At 35.3% G+C, this 21248-nt stretch overlaps 1 protein-coding gene across 2 annotated transcripts in view; it reads left to right on the top strand.

Moving 5' to 3' along the window:
* The window catches only part of LOC130682134 (probable ubiquitin carboxyl-terminal hydrolase FAF-X), a 166041-nt gene extending 146381 nt beyond the window's left edge, over nt 1–19660 (top strand). For both annotated transcript variants that reach the window (XM_057496277.1, XM_057496278.1), the window contains exons 32-44: nt 635–808; nt 3229–3370; nt 4218–4956; nt 5354–5477; nt 6087–6312; nt 6780–6909; nt 14295–14480; nt 14892–15112; nt 15201–15289; nt 17437–17593; nt 17716–17931; nt 18327–18422; nt 19431–19660. In XM_057496277.1, the coding sequence (XP_057352260.1) occupies nt 635–808; nt 3229–3370; nt 4218–4956; nt 5354–5477; nt 6087–6312; nt 6780–6909; nt 14295–14480; nt 14892–15112; nt 15201–15289; nt 17437–17593; nt 17716–17931; nt 18327–18422; nt 19431–19571 (2641 nt within the window). In that variant the 3' untranslated portion in view covers nt 19572–19660. The remainder of the gene's footprint in view (nt 1–634; nt 809–3228; nt 3371–4217; nt 4957–5353; nt 5478–6086; nt 6313–6779; nt 6910–14294; nt 14481–14891; nt 15113–15200; nt 15290–17436; nt 17594–17715; nt 17932–18326; nt 18423–19430) is intronic.
* Nucleotides 19661–21248: the final 1588 nt, after the last annotated feature.

Raw genomic sequence — 21248 nt, 5'->3', positions numbered from 1 at the left:
TAAAAAACAGTTGGTTTTAAGAAATTAAAGAATACGGAATGCTCTGACTACTGACATGGTATAGTAAATTTGGCAGGATGAACTGAGATATATGGTTTGGCGTCTTCCTTGTAGTGACCATTATACAACTGTCTTCATTTGGTGAAAGTGACATACTAGATCACATACTGTGCTCCAAAAAGATTGAATGTTACTGTATGTAAATTGTAAGTTAATTTTTTTAATAAGCAGGTTTTAGGATTATGAAGGCACATTATGCACACACAGTCAATAAACCTTAGTAAACTCAACATTTTGCTATGTCTTTTGCTAAAAATATAGTTCTAGTTCTATTCTTGTATTCTGTAAATATTAAACATGAACATAAAATATAAAATGTTACTAATACCATCCAGTATGACCGGGTTTTTTTTAGCAGCACTCATTTTCATTTTGTGTACACACACGTGGTATTGTTTTTCAGTATTGGTTGGCCTAAGTTTCAAATCCACTCACTCTAGAATCAGATGTACCTGTCTCTCTCAATTTGAAAAAATCACTCTGTTTATATCATTGTCATTTTCATTGTTAATGAAAAGTAAAATGTGAATATTCTGGGGATGTAAAATGCTGTTTTATTCCGTCTTCTTCTTAGGCTTTGGGGTAAACTTATTAATCTACGTGAACAATATGATGCCGTAGAGTTTCTTCATTGTTTGGTGGATAGTTTAGATGAAGCTTTAAAAGCTTTAGGACATCCAGCTATGTTAAGTCAAGTCCTAGGAGGTTCCTTTGCTGATCAGAAGATTTGCCAAGGCTGTCCACATAGGTAAGTGCTAATTAACATTTTTAGTATGTGCTTTTTAGTGTAGTCTTTAATAAAATTTTTACTAGTTCTTAACTGTATGAAAGCAGGCTGTGGCAATTATCACTAACTGCCTAGGACTGTGAATGAATTACATCTCTGTGTTTTAATTTTTAGCACTCTGTTCTTTGTTTCTTCCTTTTCAGTAACATTTGCTTCTGTTTTCTAAGGAGGTTTATTGACTTTTTAACTACTTTATCATATGTTCTTCTTTGCCTTGTCATATCCTAGTGTATAACATAGCATTTTCCATAAATCTGCAGTTATTACTTATAACTATATTTCCCTGTTGTGTTATATTAAAACTATAATTGAAATATCTTAAATACAGTATGTGTAGAAAATAACTGGCATGTCTGGAGCATAATTTCTGGTAGCAATTTAAAAGTCAACTTTTTAAATTACAAAAAATTTCTATGTATTCTTGTCATTCTTGAGATGGTTGGATATGTTTGCATCAAAAAATTTAGCAAGAGTTGAGAAGACATTCTGTGTTTTAGAGTAAATAGAGAATTCGGTTCACTAATCATTGCTAATAAAAAATAAATAAATTAAATAAATAAATAAATGTAACTCAGTAATAAGAGTCCCTTTCACAGAGTTCATTGGTGGACAGACACTTTTATTGTGTAGAAGTTTTATTGTTAAACAAAGTAATAGAGAAATCGGTTCACTAATCATTCCTAATGAAAATAAATAAATAAATAAAATAAATAAAAATAAAAATAAATAAAGAAATACATGTAACTCAGTTATAAGAGTCCCGTTCACAGAGTTCATTGGTGGACAGACACTTGTATTGTGTAGAAGTTTTACTTTGGCACTTGTTATGTTCATACAATGTTTTGAAATCCTTCTCATGAAAATAACCACAAAAGTATGGTGTCTTCTACAACCCAGTAGAAGTAATGTTGAGTCATCCTTTTTACTTTATAGACATTAGTTGGGTGTGAGTGGAAGAGCGAGTTCTTTTGAAGATGTAGAAATGATTTTGGGAAAAATAATACTACATAAATGAAAATTCTTTATCATGTTAGTTAGCATTCATTTGGAAGATGGGAGACTCACTCACCTAATTTGACCAACTTTTGGTCCTTACGAAAGATATTTTGCATTAGGTGGACAATAAAAACTATCCAACTCTTTGTCCCCTTATCCTATTAGTAGTCAGTTTTTTATTCAATTGTCAAATTACTTCTAAATTTTATTGCTTTACTCTGCTAAGTGAAAATACTCAAACTATAAATTACATACACTTCCAGCTAAACTTTTCTTACTTTAGGATTATACAAGATTCCCATGTTTTTTAATGTAACAGAGCATTGATGTGTTTTTCTAGAGCACCCTTTAAGTTTTATAGAAGAAACCGTCAATCCCATTTATCTTTTAAGACTTCCTTTTCCTCCTCTGGGCTGGTTTCTGTCATAGTAACAGTATGTATAATATGCCATTCAAAAATAGTTCTATTAGTATACTTTTTTCTTTTTCTCTTTCTGAATTACAATGTTTGTAATCTAGGTTACATACTATAAATCTTTATAAATGGGAAGTGCTATGTCAAACATGTAATATCCCTTACGTTTTATACACAGTAGGCACTTGGTATATTTTTTTGATACATGAATTTAATGAGTGAGACTGTATTGTATTCTCTACCTCCCATTTTCTGAGTTTATTAGCATGTGCCATCAGAAGTTTTTCAAAATCCCCATTATAAAAAATCACCTCAATATGGGATGTTGACTGTCTATTTCACATTACTTTTCTCTTCCAATGGTTGTGACTCCAGAACACAACACTAGAAGCAAATGTTGGTCGGATTTTTGAATGTGTACAGTAGGTTAGAATCTGGCATATAAATGCCATGAATACTAGCTGCTATTGCATTATCTATTAGAGAAATGCAGGAACAATTAAAAACTCACTTCATGAATAGTCTCTTCTTTTTTAAATTTGATAAATCCTTAACTTTGTCACAAATTACTACCCACACAGATAACAGTATGAGAGAATATAAAGAACTTACATAATGAGACCAGACAAGGCTGTCTTCAAATCACTACTCTGCCTTGTAAACTATACTAAATTAGTCTTTGGCACCTTCTTCCCACTCCCGCCCAGTTTGCCTGTCTTTTTTGATAGGGATAGATATGTATCTCTTAACAGGTTTTAATGAAGATGACTGAACGATAGTGTGTGCAAAGAATCGAATACATTGTCCAGAACAAAGTGTTCAGTAAAAGATAACTGTAAACTTACGACATAGTAAATATCCAATTTGAGACGTAGTAAATACTGCAAACATTTTTAGCAATGTTTGCAACTAAAGATAATGTTTAGAAACTTAAGGAATAAATCCATTTGATTGTTTTACGTATCTTTAGATATGAATGTGAAGAATCTTTTACAACTCTGAATGTAGACATTAGAAATCACCAAAACCTGCTTGATTCTTTGGAACAGTATATCAAAGGAGATTTATTAGAAGGTGCAAATGCATATCGATGTGAAAAATGTGATAAAAAAGTGGGTATTGTATAGTTTTTTTAAATAAATATGATTGTATTTGAAAGAACTAAAAAATGTCAAGTTGTATTAACCTCAAATTTTACTTCTGCTCTATCTATGCTTTGTTAATGGTGGTAGCAGGGAGGTACTCAAAGCGATAAATGATTTAAAGATTTATCAGAGAAACAATACTATAAATGCTGCCAGTTGTCAAGAAAAACCATTTCAATTGAACGATTAATTTTAGAAGTCAAAATTACCAGTGAACTCAAACCTGAAGAGTTGGTATTAGTAGTTTCCCCTTTCGTTCTTCAGGTTACTCTTGAACTTTAAAAGAACTGACATGATTTTATTTGGTTACATAACATTTTCACACCCACTTAAGCTTTAAACCCAGGTCTGATTTTTAGACCCAGCCAACTAATTTTATAGAGCAACTTAACCAGTTTGTAGGATCAGTCCATAACATGTCTTTGAATATACAGGTATGATAAATAATAAATGTCTTTCCCGGTATTTCTTCAGTTGCTCATAGCAGATCCTATTCATTGTCGTAAAGGTAAAACATCAAAAATGTAACATGATCCAACAGCAGTATGCATCGGACAGATAGTAACATTAAGGAACCAGGTGCTAATTGGTTTCTGTGTCACATAATTTTTGTAGTTCTCAGCAAATGAGAGACTAGGTATTTTTAGTTTTAGTATAAATGTTTTGAATAAGTCACTGTGACAGGTGGCTTTGTGTTCATCATCATTTAGTCATCTATTTGTAAATGTAGATAGATGGTGAAGTTTTAAATTCTGTTGTTTAGTTATTATTTGAATTATGAAAACATGCATGTATATTCCTTGTTTCTTTGTAGGTTGATACAGTAAAGCGCTTGCTAATTAAAAAATTACCTCCTGTTCTTGCTATCCAATTGAAACGATTTGGCTATGACTGGGAAAGAGACTGTCCAGTTAAATTCAATGATTATTTTGAATTTCCACGAGAACTGGATATGGAACCTTACACAGTACCAGGTGTTGCAAAGCTGGAAAGAGATAATGTAAACCCAGACAGTCAATTGATAAAACAGGACGTGCAGTCTGAAAGTGAGACAGCAGTAAGCGCAAAATACAGACTAGTGGGTGTGCTTGTGCACAGTGGTCAAGCAAGTGTTGGACATTATTATTCTTACATCATTCAAAGGAATGATAAAGATGAGAGAAATCGCTGGTATAAATTTGATGATGGAGATGTAACAGAGTGTAAAATGGATGATGATGAAGAAATGAAAAATGAGTGCTTTGGTGGAGAATATGTGAGACAAGTATTTGATCGTATGACGAAGTGCGTGTCATACCTGCAGCAGCAAAGGTGGTGGAATGCTTATATACTTTTTTATGAACGAATGGACACAATAGACCAAGATGATGAAATGATAAGATATATATCAGAGCTCACAAGATCCCATCAGATTATGTCACCAGCCATTGGGAGAAGTGTATGGAAAGAAAATGTGCAATTCATGCATAACCAAATGCAGTACACTGTAGAGTATTTTCAGTTTATGAAAAAACTACTTACATGTAATGGTATTTACTTAAGCCCTGCTCCAGGTAAGTCTGGCATTTAGCTTCTTACTAGTAAAGGATACTTTTTATTTCACTTTTAGGATTTCTTGCCGGGTTTCAATATGTGTTTAATATTTTTCTCTTTCCTTGTACCTTTTTTCCCATAAAATCATTAGTCTCATTTTCATCTTGAATATGTGAGCATGTTCAGTTCATTACTTCAGAGTCAAATATTTAAGCTGCCATACCTTTGAATTGTGTCTGTCAGTATCTACAAATGTAAAAGAGCTTTTATTTGTAATAGTTATTTTTGTTACAGAAGCATTGCTTTGAAATATGATCTGGTGAAGTGCTAAGATAAGTACAAAATTTTAGCTAAGTTGTTTTAAACATGGAGCATTTTTAAACAAAAATTTGTTTGTATATGTGTGCTGTGTTTAAGGACAAGATCACTTGTTGCCTGAAGCAGAAGAAATAAGTATGACTAGTATTCAACTTGCAGCTAAATTCCTCTTCACCACTGGATTTCACACAAAGAAAATAGTCCGTGGCCCTGCCAGTGATTGGTATATAGCTATTCATTTTATTCATATTAAACTTAAGAGTTGGTGTGGTTCATTACTGTGGTGCTTTACTTTTCCCTATTGTTGGAATCCTTTTTCAAATTTCCAATATAGAATAAAAATCTTAGTAGGAATGTTGAGAGAAAAATCAAAATACAATTGCTTGATGTGCTTTTAATATTCAGAAATTGACTCCTGTTTCCATTTCATTTTTTGTGTATTTTATCATGAAAGCATTATGCTTTAATCTTTGTAGATGGAATTCCATATTTAATAGAGATTTAAAAAAAATAGTTACACTATTCAGGTTAAGGTTCTGATTGTAAAAATGATGGGGACATTAGAATACCTTGATTTCACAACTATTTTCAGCGTCATTCAGAATACTTGTTAAGGAAATATCACTGAATCAGGAAGAGTCTGATTATAGATTTGCATCTACCTACACAAGTTCTCATTTATTCATTTTTGTAATTGAGGAACTAGACCAAGTCTCAGGCCTAATTAATTGTAAAGAACATCTTTTTTGGTTCATAGAAACCTGTTGGTTCACTGGAGCCATCGAAATAGAAGCACGTCAATAAAATTGATACTCGTATATTTTTCTCTTAGGTATGATGCACTGTGCATTCTACTCCATCACTGCAAGAATGTACGTTTTTGGTTTGCTCAAAATGTTCTTTTTAATGTTCCAAATCGCTTCTCTGAATATCTTCTGGAGTGCCCTAGTGCCGAAGTGAGGGATGCGTTTGCAAAACTTATAGTATTTATTGCACATTTTTCATTGCAAGATGGGCCTTGCCCTTCATCTTTTACATCTCTGGGGCCTTCCAGTCAGGTAATTGAAAGCTTTTCACTAATAATGCAAAAAGAATAAAGTTTCTTTTTATCAAGATCAAAGAAGTAAACATATTCATTTGTGTAACATAATTAATACATGCCTGCATTACTGAGTTGATTGAAAGTATTTCATATTAATGAATAATGATTATTGGGCAACTTAAAACATAAGGAAACTTTCTTCTGTTTATTCAGTTACTTGCAGTTATATAGTAGGCTTCCGATTGTATGTTCAGTTAAGGTTTATTTTTACGATGGCTAATTTTAAATCTTCAAGTTACCTTTTTATCTACATGGGTTTTTTTTTTTGCAGTAACAACATCATTCAGCTTCTATAGTGAAATCCTCAGTTCTTCATTCCCTCTCTGAGACAACTATATTTAATAATTTTTCTCTTGACATGTCTAAGTGATGCAGCTTTACATATATGAGCTTGTTGCCAATAAAATATTTTGTCTTTTACAGGCCTGTGAAAACTTAAGCTTGAGTGACCACTTACTAAGGGCAGTCTTAAATCTCCTGAGAAGGGAAGTTTCAGAGCATGGCCATCATTTACAGCAGTATTTCAGTCTGTTTGTAATGTATGCCAGTTTAGGTAAGCACTTCTCATAATTCTGTTTGCTGTATTATTTCATATTTGATGAAAGCATTTTAATTGAAGTAATGAGATCTAATATCTTCTAGACAGAAGTAGTATTCCGTACTTAAAATTTTAAAACCCACTTCAGACTTTCTGTATAACTCTTTAATGGCACTTCTCATCTTGTACAGTAAAGTATTTTTGTGTACTTGTTCTGTTGATAATTGATCTAACCTTAGTTCAGAAACTGTCTTACTCATATTTTTATCTCTTAATGCTGTTTTAAAAACTACTGATTCCCAGGCCACATCCCACACCTATGAATCAAAATTCCTAGGGCTCGGGAAAGATATGTGTATTTTTTATTCTGCTATTTTTATTTTTATTTTGGTATCAGTAATCCACAACTACATGAAGAACATTATGTTTACTAGGCTTCCCCCTTCACCACGTCCCCCCCACAAAGCCCATTATAGTCACTGTCATCAGCACAGTAAGATGCTGCAGAAGCCCTACTCGTCTTCTCTGTGTTGTACAGGCCTCCCCGTGTCCCCCACAAGTTAAACATGCTAATCGTAGTGCCCGCTTTCTTTTTCCGCACCCTTATCCCTCCCTCCCCACCCATCCTCCTCAGTCCCTTTCCCTTTGGTGACTGTTAGTCCATTCTTGGGTTCTGTGATTCTGCTGCTGTTTTGTTCCTTCAGTTTTTCTTTGTTGTTCTTACACTCTACACATGGGTGAAATGGTTTGGTACTAGTGTCTCTCCACCGGGCTTATTTCACCGAGCATAATACCCTTTAGCTCCATCCATGTTGTTGCAAATGATAGGATTTCTTTTCTTATGGCTGAATAATGTTCCATTGTGTATATATGTACCACATCTTCTTCATCCATTCACCTACTGATGAACACTTAGGTTGCTTCCATTACTTGGCTATTGTAAATAGTGCTGCAATAAACATAGGGGTGCATCTGTTTTTTTCAAATCGGGTACTGCATTCTTAGGGTAAATTCCTGGAAGTGGAATTCCTGGCTCAAATGGTATTTCTATTTTGAGCATTTTGAGGAATCTCCATACTGCTTTCTGCAATGGTTGAACACATTTACATTCCCACCCGCAGTGTAGGAGGGTTCCCCGATTTCCACAACCTTGCCAACATTTGTTGTTCTTTGTCTTTTGGATGGTGGTGATCCTTTCTTGTGTGAGGTGATATCCCATTGCAGTTTTAATTTGCATTTCTCTGATGATTAGCGATGTGGAGAATCTTTTCACGTGTCTGTTGGCCATCTGAACTTCTGCTTTGGAGAACTGTCTGTTCAGATCCTGTGCCCATTTTTTAATTGGATTATTTGCTTTTTGTTTGTTGAGGTGTGTGAGCTCTTTGTATATTTCGGATGTCAGCCCTTTATTGGATCTGTCATTTATGAATATATTCTCCCATACTGTAGGATACCTTTTTGTTCTATTGATGGTGTCCTTTGCTGTACAGAAGCTTTTCAGCTTCTTATGCTCCCACTTGTTCATTTTTACTTTTGTTTCCCTTGCCTGGGGAGATACGTTCATGAAGAAGTCACTCATGTTTATGTCTGAGAGATTTTTGCCTATCTTTTCTTCTAAGAGTTTTAAGGTTTCGTGACTTACATTCAGGCTTTGGTCCATTTCAAATTTACTTTTGTGTATGGGGTTAGACAGTGATCCAGTTTCATTCTCTTACACATTGCTGTCCAGTTTTGCCAGCACCATCTGTTGAAGAGAGTGTCATTTCCCCATTGTATGTTCATGCCTCCTTTATCAAATATTAATTGACCATATATGTTTAGGTTAATGTTTGGAGTCTCTATTCTGTTCCACTGGTCTGTGGCTCTGTTCTTGTGCCCGTACCAAATGGTCTTGATTACTGTGCTCTTGTAGTAGGGCTTGAGGTTGGGCAGCGAGATCCCCCCCACTTTACTCTTCCTTCTCAGGATCGCTTTGGGTCTTCTGGGTCTTTGGTTGTTCCATATGAATTTTAGAACTATTTGTTCCAGTTCATTGAAGAATGCTCTTGGAAATTTGATAGGGATTGCATCGAATCTGTATATTGCTTTGGGCAGGATGGCCATTTTGACAATATTAATTCTCCCTAGCCAGGAGCATGGTGTGAGTTTCATGCCATCTCGGCTCCATCTGAGGATATTAAAGGATCCTACTTGTTGGTACTTGTCATTTAAGAAGTTGGCCTGTACATGTGTTTTGCTAAAATTAAGATAAAATCATGGATAATATTACACACATTATTCACTTCAATTCTCCTGTTGGGAACACTATCAGTTAATAATTTTAATTTTCAAAAATAGCATATTACAGGATCCTGCTCTTTCTCACAGCATCGGTGCATTTCTTCTCTATGGTTTCACATGCTTACCTAAAAAGTTACACTGTGTTACTGTGTTATGCTGTGTACCATTGTATTTTGGTAGTTTTAGGTATTACTGTCTTCCTCTCCAACTAGACTGCAAATTTCTGTGTTCAGGAGTCGGCATAGTGGTACTCAGTCACAGTTGAATGAATGGATGGATAGCCACAAGTGTACATAAGAAATTCTGTAGTATTTTCAGTGTTGTTTTAAGTTATTCTTAATTTATTAAGAAGGGAAAGAATGAATTTGTTATAGTTGAGTTATAAATTTAAATGTCAGTGATTTAGGTGTTGGTGTACCAGCAATTCAGAGTTCCTAATTTTTCTGGTGTAGTCTAGATATGAGTTTTGCAATACATATTTTTAGGTTTTTATGAGAAATTGATTCAAATAATTAGCGTATTGTTTGAAATTTCGAAGAATTAGCATATAATTGAAACACAAACCAAATATAAATAACATCCTTGTTTTAATCCTTTTTTATGCAAAACTACAAATTTAAGGACTACAGAAATCCTATTTTACTCCGTTTCCATTTTAGATACTGCTTCCTAAGCTGCTCACAGCTGACCCATGGTATAATCTAATGCCAATTTTCACTGCCATAAATGAGTGTAGATTGTCCATCTTAATCTTAAATTCTTATGGCTAGATACGGGTTTAGGTTTCAGAATTTTTTTTTAATTAATTAATTTTGTTGTCATTAATCTACAATTACATGAAGAGCACTATGCTTACCAGGGTCCCCCCCCCACCAAATCCCCCTCACAAACCCCACCACAGTACCGTCCATCAGCGCAGTAAGATGTTGTAAAATGACTACTTATCTTCTCTGCGTTGCACAGCCCTCCTCGTGCTCCCCCACATTATATATGCTAATCGTCATGTCCCCTTTCTTTTTCCCCACCCTCATCCCTCCCTTCCTGCCCTTTCTCCCCAGTCCCTTTCCCTTTGGTAGCTGTTAGTCCATTCTTAGGTTCTATGATTCTGCTGCTGTTTGGTTCCTTCAGTCGTTCTTTGTTCCTATAGTCTTTGGGTTTGAGGTGAGTCTCTTGTAAGCAGCATAGAGATGGGTCTTGCTTTTCTATCCATTCTATTATTCTGTGTCTTTTGATTGGTGCATTCAGACCATTTACATTTAAATTGATTATTGAAAGATACGTACTTATTGCCATTATAGGCTTTAGATTCGTGGCTGCCAAAGGTTCAAGGTTTGCTTCTTTAATATCTTACTGTCCAATTTAACTCACTTATTGAGGTATTTTAAACACTGTCTGGTCATTCTTTGTTTTTCCTCCCTTCTTATTCCTCCTTCTCCGTTCTTTATATGTTGGTTATTTAATTCTGTGCTCTTTTGTGCTTCCTTTAACTGCTTTTGTGGGTAGTTGATTTTATTTTTTGCCTTTAGTTAGTATTTGGTTGGTCTGCTTTCTTTGCTGTTATTTTATTTTCTCTGGTGGCATCTGTTTAGTCTTTGAAGTGCCCCCATCTAGAGCAGTCCCTCTAAAATACCCTGTAGAGGTGGTTTGTGGGAGGCAAATTCCCTCAACTTTTGCTTGTCCAGAAATTGTTTAATCCCTCCTTCATATTTAAATGATAGTCATGCTGGATTCAAGGCCCTTCTCTTTCATTGCATTAAATATATGATGCCATTCTCTTCTGGCCTGTAAGGTTTCTGTTGAGAAGTCTGATGATAGCCTGATGGGTTTCCCTTTGTAGGTGACCTTTTCCCTCTCTCTCACTGCCTTTAAAACTCTGTCCTTGTCTTTGATCTTTGCCATTTTAATTATTATGTGTCTTGGTGTTGTGTCCTCCTTGGGTCCTTTCTGTTGGGAGTTCTGTACACTTCCATGGTCTTGTGGATTATTTCCTCCCCAGTTTGGGGAAGTTTTCAGCAATTATTTCTTCAAATAGTCTTTCTATCTCTTTCTCTCTCTTCTTCTTCTGGTACCCCTATAATGCGGATATTGTTCCTTTTGGATCGGTCACCCAGTTCTCTTAATATTGTTTCATTCCTGGAGATCCTTTTATCTCTCTCTGCGTCAGCTTCTATGCATTCCTGTTCTCTGGTTTCTATTCCATCAATGGCCTCTTCCATTCTGCTTATAAATCCTTCCAGAGATTGTTTCATTTCTGTAATCTCCCTCCGGACTTCATCCCTTACCTCTTGCATACTTCTCTGCAGCTCCATCAGCATGGTTATGAGCTTTATTTTTAATTCTTTTTCAGGAAGACTGGTTAGGTCTATCTCCTTCTCAGGGTTTGCCTCTGTGATCTTGGTCTGTATCAATTTCTTCTGCCTTTTCATGGTGATAGATGTATTTGTGGGGAGCTGGCGTGTGTGTTGGGTAAGAGAAAGTCCCTTCTTGCCAGTTTAAGGCCTTCCTCTCCTGGGAGAACAGTGGCCTCTAGCGGCTTGTGCTGGGCAGCTGTGTGCAGACGGGGCTTCTGATCTAGCCCAGCATCTATGGAGTTTATTTAGCCCTGCAGTTGCTGTGGGCATGGCCTGCCTCGGGCTGCTGCTCCAATGAGGAGGAGCCGCGTCAGAGGTGGAACAGGCGGGAGGCTGTTTACCACGGTGAGGGGCCTCCGAGCTGCGCTGCAGGGGGTCAGGTGCCCAAAGTTCCCTGGGATTCGCAGCTGCTTGACTAGCTGTCCCAGGGCGCTTCCGTCCAGCTGTGGGGTCCCTGTCCCTATAAGACTTTCAAAAAGCACTCGCTTTTCTTTGTCCCGGGTGCGCCGCCTGTGGGGACCCGCTCACAGGCCTTAACTGTCCTGTTTCCCTAGTTTCCAGCACCCGAAGCATGCACTGTGTGTCTGCGCTCCAGTGCGGATGGCTAGGGCTGGGTGTTTAGCAGTCCTGGGCTCCCTCTCGCTCCCCGCTCCGACTCTCCTCCTCCCGCCGGGAGCTGAGGTGTGGGATGCTCGGGTCCCGCCGGGCCACAACTTGTGTCTTGCCCCCTTCACGAGGCGCTGGGTTCTCGCAGGTGTGGATGTAGTCTGGCCGTTGTCCTGTGTCTTCTGGTCTCTCTTTTAGGATTAGTTGTATTTGTTGTATTTTCAAAAATATATATGGTTTTGGGAGGAGATTGCTGCTGCTCTACTCACGCCGCCATCTTGGTTCTCTCTGAGGTTTCAGAATTTTTTAGATTTTAAAAAAGGTGAAACAGTGCATTTGCCATACTTGTGACATCCCCCAAGGAAGTATGTGTCAGCACCCTACAGTCAATCATATAAATATTTCTGTGATATATAATGAATTTTAATTCCTGGGCAATCAGTGGGTAATGGATAAAGGAAAAGATAACACATGTCTAATCAAGGTAGGTTTTTGCCAGAAATGCCATAACACCAACCTTACAAAAAACTTCATAGAACTTTTTGAGTGTCAAATAAGAATTTGTGAACTCTTTTTGTGGTCCTGGGAATACAGCAATGTATGAAGAATATTAATGGATTACAAGTATTACATGATGCAACAGAAAATGCAAAGTGCTGTGAAATACAAGCCAGGAATATCTGAACTATGCTTAGAGAGTAAGAAAAGGCTTGTTAGAGAAGGTGGTATAGGAATTGGTTGGTAAACAGAGTAAATGGTAGATGGAAAGACCTGGGTCATTGGATATTGAAGGCCACTTTGTGACTTAAAATAGCAGAAGGGACTCGCAAAATGCTATAATCATGCTCTCTCGGCAAGTCTTGTTAGACAGTCTGTGCTTTACCATGAGGGCATCGAGAACCACTATAGCATACACTGGTTGCCCATTATCTGTGGTTTTGAAAACTTTCTGCAATTTCAGTTACCAGAAGCCAACCTCAGCCAGGGAAGCATGTGATTTGATCCTCCTCCTGACGTAGCATCAGAAGGTCAATGGGAAGCATAACACTATGTCATGGGCCTACATCATTCACCTTCATTTCATATCACACACGCATTTCATTATCTCATATCAAAAGGAGAATGAAGAGTACAGTAAAATACTTTGAGAGACCATATTATACAGCTTTTATTACAGTACGATTGTTATGTCCTATTACTGTTATTTTACTATGTCTAATTTACAAATTAAACTTCCTCATAGATATGCCTGTATACTTTATACACAGGCGCGCGCGTGTGCACAGACACATACGCGCGCGCACACACACACACACAGATGCCACACTTTGGTTTTTTCTTCAGTATATCCACAGTTTCAAGCACCCACTGAGTGTCTTACAATGTAACCACCAAGGATGAAAGGGCTACTGTACTAATGAGGTTTATCAAGTCCAAGATGTGACTTGAAGATTAGCAGGTTAAATTTTGACAGTGTTGGACATCTAAGAAGACCACAAAACAGTGTGATATCCAAAATTTGAAACCCGCATAAAGATACGCATTACTGTAGATTGGAAGTAAGAAGTTTTCAAAAGAGAGGTAGAAATAAAATGAGGGCAAGGGAATACAAAGCTAAAGCGTTTCAAGAAGAGTAAGGTAGTTAAGTGTGAGAGCTGTTCCTGCATTTCAAACCAACAAGTTTGGGACAAATTAAATGGGCATGAGGAAGGGGAAAATAAGGAAAGTAGGAACAGCCAATCTAGATGCTTTTTTTCCTCAAGAAGTTTTTTTGATATGAAGGAAGGTGGGGGAGGAGGCAGGTTTACAAAATATTTTTCTCATTTTATTTAGTTTATTTTTATCATCTTACCTTTCTTTGTTGAGATTTGCTATCTTAGCCCCCTACTCTCAGTCCTAAAAAAGCTACTTTTCCCTTAGGGCTCTGTAATTGGAATGCCAGAGTCATGATCACTACTCCATAGTTAGACTAAGTCAATGTATTTTCTGTTTTTTCTGCATTCCATCTGTATTTCTGCAGTCTAAATAAATGGGATGAGCTTTAATCATAAAAATAGTATGTGGCTATATTAATTACTTTTTCAATAATGCAGCACTTGTCGTTTTAATTGTTTTGGTTTCTCTGTTTTTCCTACACATTACTTTTCTCCTTTTTTTTTATAGGTATGACAGAAAAGACACAGCTCTTGAAATTGGATGTACCTGCTACCTTTATGCTTGTGTCTTTAGATGAAGGGCCAGGTCCTCCAATCAAGTATCAATATGCTGAATTAGGCGAGTTATACTCAGTAGTAGCTCAGCTGATCCGCTGTTGCAATGTCTCATCAAGGATGCAGTCTTCAATCAATGGTAAAGTGGAATGTTCCATCCATTCTTCAGTAGTTCAAAAATAATGCTACTTTCCTATATAGCACTTAGTTAAAATTCTGAACATTTATAAAAACAAAAAACAGTGAAGATCCATGCTTTGGGTATATTATATCTTAAACCATTAATTTTCTCACATGTTTAAAAGAGAACCTTTTATAATTTACTACGATAAAAATTCCTTATTTGTGAAATGGTTGCATTAAGAATCGTAACTAGGTTTTTTTCCTTCAATGTCAGCATTTAGTTATGCGTCTTTATCATCTTAACTCTGTCTGATCATTTTATTGTGCTTAGAAATTTAATTTAACTTGCCAGTTTAGAAATAAAATTCAGTATTGTAAGTCTGCAAAGAAGTCAGTTGGCTTTTCATTGATGACAAATCTGTTCTAGGTAATCCTCCTCTTCCAAATCCTTTTGGTGACCCTAATTTATCACAGCCTATAATGCCAATTCAGCAGAATGTGGCGGACATTTTATTTGTGAGAACAAGTTACGTGAAGAAAATTATTGAAGATTGTAGTGACTCAGAGGAAACCATCAGCTTGCTTCATTTTTGCTGCTGGGAGAATCCTCAGTTCTCATCTACTGTCCTCAGTGAACTTCTCTGGCAGGTTAAAGGAAAATAAACATTCAGATGTCTACAATTTGATTCACTATTCCTTTAAATAAGTAATTCAACTATACTTTACCTATGTTTAGGTTGCCTCCTCAGACACCTATGAACTTCAGCCATATTTGGATATGCTTTTGCAGATTTTACTGATTGAGGATTCCTGGCAGACTCTCAGGTACATACTCTGTCTGCTACCAGAATAAGTACATTTTTTATGATTCTAGAAATGAATGGAATTGCCAGTAGAAAAATACATTCTTACTCCTTGAAGCTCTATTAAATGTTTTACCTTTAAAAACATACGATGATGTCATAAAAATGAAGGAGCAGTTGCACCCATCTCAATATAGGTCCATTTTTTATTCTTTTCTCTTAGTCGTTTCATACTTAATACTAGTTTTTTTCTTTAATTTATTTAAAGAAAATGAATTGGTTTTTTTTGTAAGTATTTAAGTTCTATTAATATTGTAGGATTACATTGCACTCATTTTCTTAATTGGTTATACTAGGTAATACTGTTTTCTAAAAATAATCCCCAGCATATTAGTTCTCTTATTAGTATATGGGGAGTTAATATGAGTTTTTAGAACTGTTAGCTTCCTAAAAGGCCTCAGACTTCCTTCCAGAATTCCTCCTATGTGTGTTCATTGTGCTAAAATTCAGCCTGCAAGTTTCACTGATGAAACTAGTTTAATATAGGAAGTAAATAGTTTCATATAGGAAACAAATATGTATACATACTGTCACATTAGTTATTAGGAAAAACTAAAGTTTGTATAAGAACACAGTGCTTAAAAGATAGATCACTAAATTTCAGGGGGACTGAAAATACAAGATTCTTGAATTAATTAGTTTTCAAATTGTCACCTAATTCACCATCATAGATTTCAAACAAATCAGTTTTGTCAAAATAGCATTAACCAAAACTAGTTGCCATGAAACTAAAATTTAAAATTTCTAAGCTACCACTATATATTACTCAGTACCTATTTCAGTGTTATGAGACAGTTTGATAAGTCTTAAGGGATATATTTTAATGAGCTCTTTTATTTTTTTTAAAGAGCTTCTAAACTTACGTTGTTTACTGTGTAATTTATGTATGTCTTAAAACTCATCAGTCACACCTGGTTTTCTTTTTTCTACCAAGGAAGTGATCGTAAAAGTATAAATACTGGGTTAATGTGGGAAATGGTGGGCTTTTGGGTACAAATTGACAGGGAATTATGAGCACAAGCTTGAAATAAATGTTTTGTATGATGAACATGTATTTTATTCAGTAGACATTATTTAAGAGATATTTACAAAGTATCTACTATGTGCCAGACACTGTTACAGTCAACAGAACAAGAAGGGAAAGGCAGTATTTGATTACAAGGTATATGAAAGCAGTTGCACTGATGATACTATGTCAGAAATAGTGAGTTGTCAACTTCATTATCATTTAAAACATGAATGAAAAAACTATATACTACACGTGTTTCAAAATAAACAGTGCCTATGCATGTTACATTTTTTTGTCTGAAATGATTAGGTTGAAAAACCACTGACATTATAAACATGTTTGTGGCAAACAAGCCTACACATGCATATACACACATGTTTGGTTTTGATTGGGAATACAATTATACTCTATTCAGTAAAATTAAAGGATTTTTTTTTTTTAGATAACTTTCTCCAGGTACTGTTGCAAAGCGAAAAGGTGTGTTTTTCCCATAACTGATTTTTAAATTGCCAAGGTAAATGTTATGTTGAGATTTGGCTGGAACTGAGGTTCAATCATTTGTCAATAGCAAATGAATCAGATTTTACTCTTGCCAGTGAAAATTGCTTTACCCACCATATGTGTATTCTAAGGAAGAGAATTCTAGTTAATTTTGTATTGTCAAGTGATATCACTTTGTAGTCGCTAGAACCTCACTTTGCACTCCAAGATACAATTTTTAAAAATGATCTGATTCGAAGCAAAACAATTCTCTAGTCATGAAGATAAGACATACTTGTAGATAACTGCAATAAAAACAATGCAGCATTGGTATTCTTATAGCAAAAGCATTTTGGATTGATGACAGTTTGTTAAGACTTCAAATTCTCAGGTCGGACTGGTAGCCAACTTCCCAACTTGAGTATAAGTCTGGGATATGTGGCTGCTTTTTTATTTCTGTACTTGTTTTCTCAAGAAGTAAATGAGTTTACCGAAGCTTAAGAGAGTTAACTAGATTAGATCGACACTTCAAAAAAAAAACGTGTGCTGAACGGTGCACAGTAGGCTTCAAATGTTTACTACCTGTCACAAATTTTTATATCTTCTTTCTTCTTTTTTAGAATTTGTAATGCTCTTAAAGGAATCCCAGATGATCGAGATGGATTGTTTATAATAATCCATTGCTCTAAAAATCACTATCAAAAAAGAGCGTATCAGTGTATAAAATGTGTTGTAGCTCTGTTTAGCAGTTGTCCTGTTGCTTACCAAATATTAAAGGTGAGAGTCTTTTCTTAAGTTTTGTAGTAACTGGAATCATGGAAATTTGGAATTTGCATTTTAAATTAACACAGAAATTATTCCAAATTCTTTTGCTTGAATAGTTTTATTTTCTTTTGAAGGGTAATGGAGATCTTATAAGAAAGTGGATCTGTGCAGTGGAATGGCTTGCATGTGAACTTGAAAAAATACCGTACACTGGCAACCCTCAATGCAGTGATAACAATTGGTCTTCTCCAGTGCAAAGCAGTAAAACATCATCACGTTCTTATTTATTACGGAGGTCACATAGTGCTAGGATGACACTCGAAAAAGCTTGTGAATTCTGTCCAGAGGAGGTAAAAAATAAATAAAAGCCATCAATGGACAGCAAATAGAAATGGAAGAAAGAAAAGTAATTTTTTATAGGCCATGTTACTGTGTAAAGAATATGTGTTGCAGTTTGTTTGTTTTAGTGTTTAGTGGTGATTGATTTTTTTTTAAGTCATCAACAGAGCTTAACCTCCTCTGTTCTCTATATTTTGGAGAAATTGCTGTGAAACTGTCTAAGAACATATTTAGGATAATCTAAAAGTTTTTCTCTAACTGCAAGTTATTTTATCACAGTAAATGAAAAAACATTAAACATGGCAGCTTTTTAGATTTTTTTTAACTGTCTCACTGGTAGAATAAAAATAAATTTAAGTTGCTTTTATAATCAAACTTGTAATCTCTTTTAAATATTTAAAACTAGCATCCAGAAGACCAAGATACCCCAGATGAGCATCAGTCCTCTGCAGCAGAAGATGCCCCATTATATACTAATTCATCTGGATCTCACTATCAGCAGGTAAATAGGAGTCGGAGTATTTTTGTTTTTAATTTTTATCCCCTAAACCAATTCTTTGTGCTTTACTTAAAAGCATTTATTTGTCTTAAATGTTTTGTAACTTACTAGTTGTAATGTTATGTAGTAACAAGTTATCTAGAATAGCTTGCCAAGATGATGAGGAGTTACTGGGTTGAAAGAGCATGTTTCTGTCTGCCCATGTGGTATTTCCTCTGCCAACTACACAGGCCTTAATTAATAAAAATGGGTGATGTTTTACATTAACATAAAATTCATAACTATCAAAGAAATGTTAAGGAAGTCTTGATTGGTTTTGCTGCAGGACTGATTTTCACTAAGAATGTATTTTTTATTAAGTTTTTGATTTTTTAATAGATGGTTCGCTGAGAAACACAGATGATCAAATGTTCATTCCCAAATAAAATTTTGGGGATAAGTTTTAGGAGGATGGTCCTGAGTTTAAACCACAAACATGACCAATTCAGATCTTTTAAGACAGTAGGTATTCCTGAGAATCACCTAAAGGCTTTGTTAGAAATAGACGTTGCTATGTCCCACCTTCAGAATTTTTTATTCAGTTGGAGTGAGTGTGGTGCAACACTTTTCATTTCTAACTTTCATTCCCACTTAGAAGTGGGAAACTTCTAAGTTTCCCACTGATTTTGGTAGGGCTAATCAAGGACCACACTTAGAGGAACCAATTCTGTTATCAGAGGCATTGGTGAAAAAACAGTGTCAAAACACTTTCTTGGTGAGAGGAAAAATAATATTCTGTCATAACCTCACAGATTCATGTGTAGCTTTTTCTCAAAACATTGTTTGTCATAGTGGTACTTGTAGCAATTCAGGAATAGACTTCTAAGCTACTTAATTACTGCATGAGCAGTATTTTTTAAAGATAAATTCCTAGAAATAGACATATCTGCTTTTATACAAACTTCAGCTCACGTCTTTTTATTTGATTGTGATATGTGAAAAGTTTAACCTACAGGTCTCTTTCACCCGCAGAGTAATCATGTGCATGGTCAGCCATATACAGGGCCTGCAGCACATCCCTTGAACAGCTACCAGCAAACTGGTCAACAAGCACAAGAAAATTATGAAGGAGGCAATGAAGAAGTATCCCTGTCTCAAATAAAGGATCAGTGAAACACCCGTATTTAACTGGTTCCTTTAACCACACACTCAGGCCTTACAGTCCAGACTTTTTCTGTGTCTGGCTTGTATTTAAAACTGGAAAAATCATTTACTATAGAAAGTATATTCACTGTTTTATTTTCAGAAATTTGCTGTCAATATATAAGCCACCTGTAGGAAAAGTGTGCAGTCTTTTGTAATAAATGGCTGGTACTAATATGTAAATGGTAAAGGGTATATAGTATATTAATGTGTGTGAACTCTTAAGCAAGAAAAAATTTTGGATTAGGAGTCAGCTACAAACAAGAATTTTTCTTAGGTCTGCTGCATTCTGCAAGCAGTATATCTTCATAGCAATTGGATCAAAAGAGCCCATCCATTATCAATCATACCAGTAGTATCTTGTTGATTTTTAGTTATAGCAGCTTTGTTAAGGCTAATAAGTAGCCTTTGAATTAATATGGATAATGCTGGAAAAACGGGTATATAACATTGTTCCTGGGTATTTTTCATTGCCCTATTATTCTGTCACTACTTCAGTCATTCTAAAATGTGTAGTTATGCTAATGGCAACATTAGCATGTCGCGCTCTAAGTTTGTGTAGCCACTGAGGACAAAATTACCTGAATGACAGCAGTTAACCCCCAAAAGAGCTGTTTGCCAAGCGTTTTTATGTCTTACAGAAGAAAAAAATATAATCAGGGGAGATATGTAACAAACAAGCAGTTTTTAGTTACAGATATTCTTTATTTTCAATGTTTGTCAGTTCATTCTTTTTATGGGATTTGAAAATGTGAAAGTTTTAAAAATAGAAATTTTAAGATATTAAAATAACTATGCAAAACTTTGCTATGCCAGAATGTATGGAACTTAATAAGAGACTATATTTGATGTGTTTTCTTTCTGATAGAGTTTATTAGGTGAAGGTTCTAAAATTTTGTCTCTACAGGAGACCAGTGAAGGGGATGTCATCAGAATTCCAGTGTTTGGAAGTAACATTGCACCAAGATGTCTGGCTGATTTTCTAGTCAGTCACAATTTGCTTGAGGGCAAGAATTGTCCCAGATCCTTTTCCATTCCAAAACTCAATTGTTGTGAAGTTTAAAACATAAACTTCTCATAAGTGTAATTCTGAAGTGCTGTTTTAGAATAAACATTTGCTTCGGAAATCCAAGAAACTTGAGTTAATACTATATTTAAAAAGAATTGATAACTTGTGAATGTGTGTAATATTTTGGAACCAGTTTATAACACAAATGTCCCTGCAAAAAAAGATCCCTGCGAAAAATACAGATCCTGTTCTATACTATTTAATATTTTGCTGTTTTGTTTTATAGAAATTGTTTTGCTTAATTCACAACTAGAATTTGGTTTAAGAATGGTTTTGTCCTGTGGTGTGTTTTTGGTTCTGGTTATTCTTTTGTTCTTAAGGACTACACGTTAAAATTAATTATTTTGAAAATATGCCATGGCATAATGATGAGTTCATTATTTCAAATACATTGTGCTGTTGTACTAAGAACTGATTCACCCTTTCCCATGTGTATAAGGATTTAGAGGAAAGAAAACTAAGCATTGACCCTTCAAAAATTTCCCACATTAAACAGACGCATACTTTTGGCACATTCTTTTAGGCAGTTCTTGTTATTTACATTAGTTATATTCTATAAAGTCATTGTGCACACTGAG

This window comes from Manis pentadactyla, chromosome Y (genome assembly GCF_030020395.1).
Source record: "Manis pentadactyla isolate mManPen7 chromosome Y, mManPen7.hap1, whole genome shotgun sequence".
NCBI lineage: Eukaryota > Metazoa > Chordata > Mammalia > Pholidota > Manidae > Manis > Manis pentadactyla.
The sequence above is the reverse complement of the archived record's forward strand: the minus strand, read 5'-3'. Positions and strand labels throughout refer to the sequence as shown.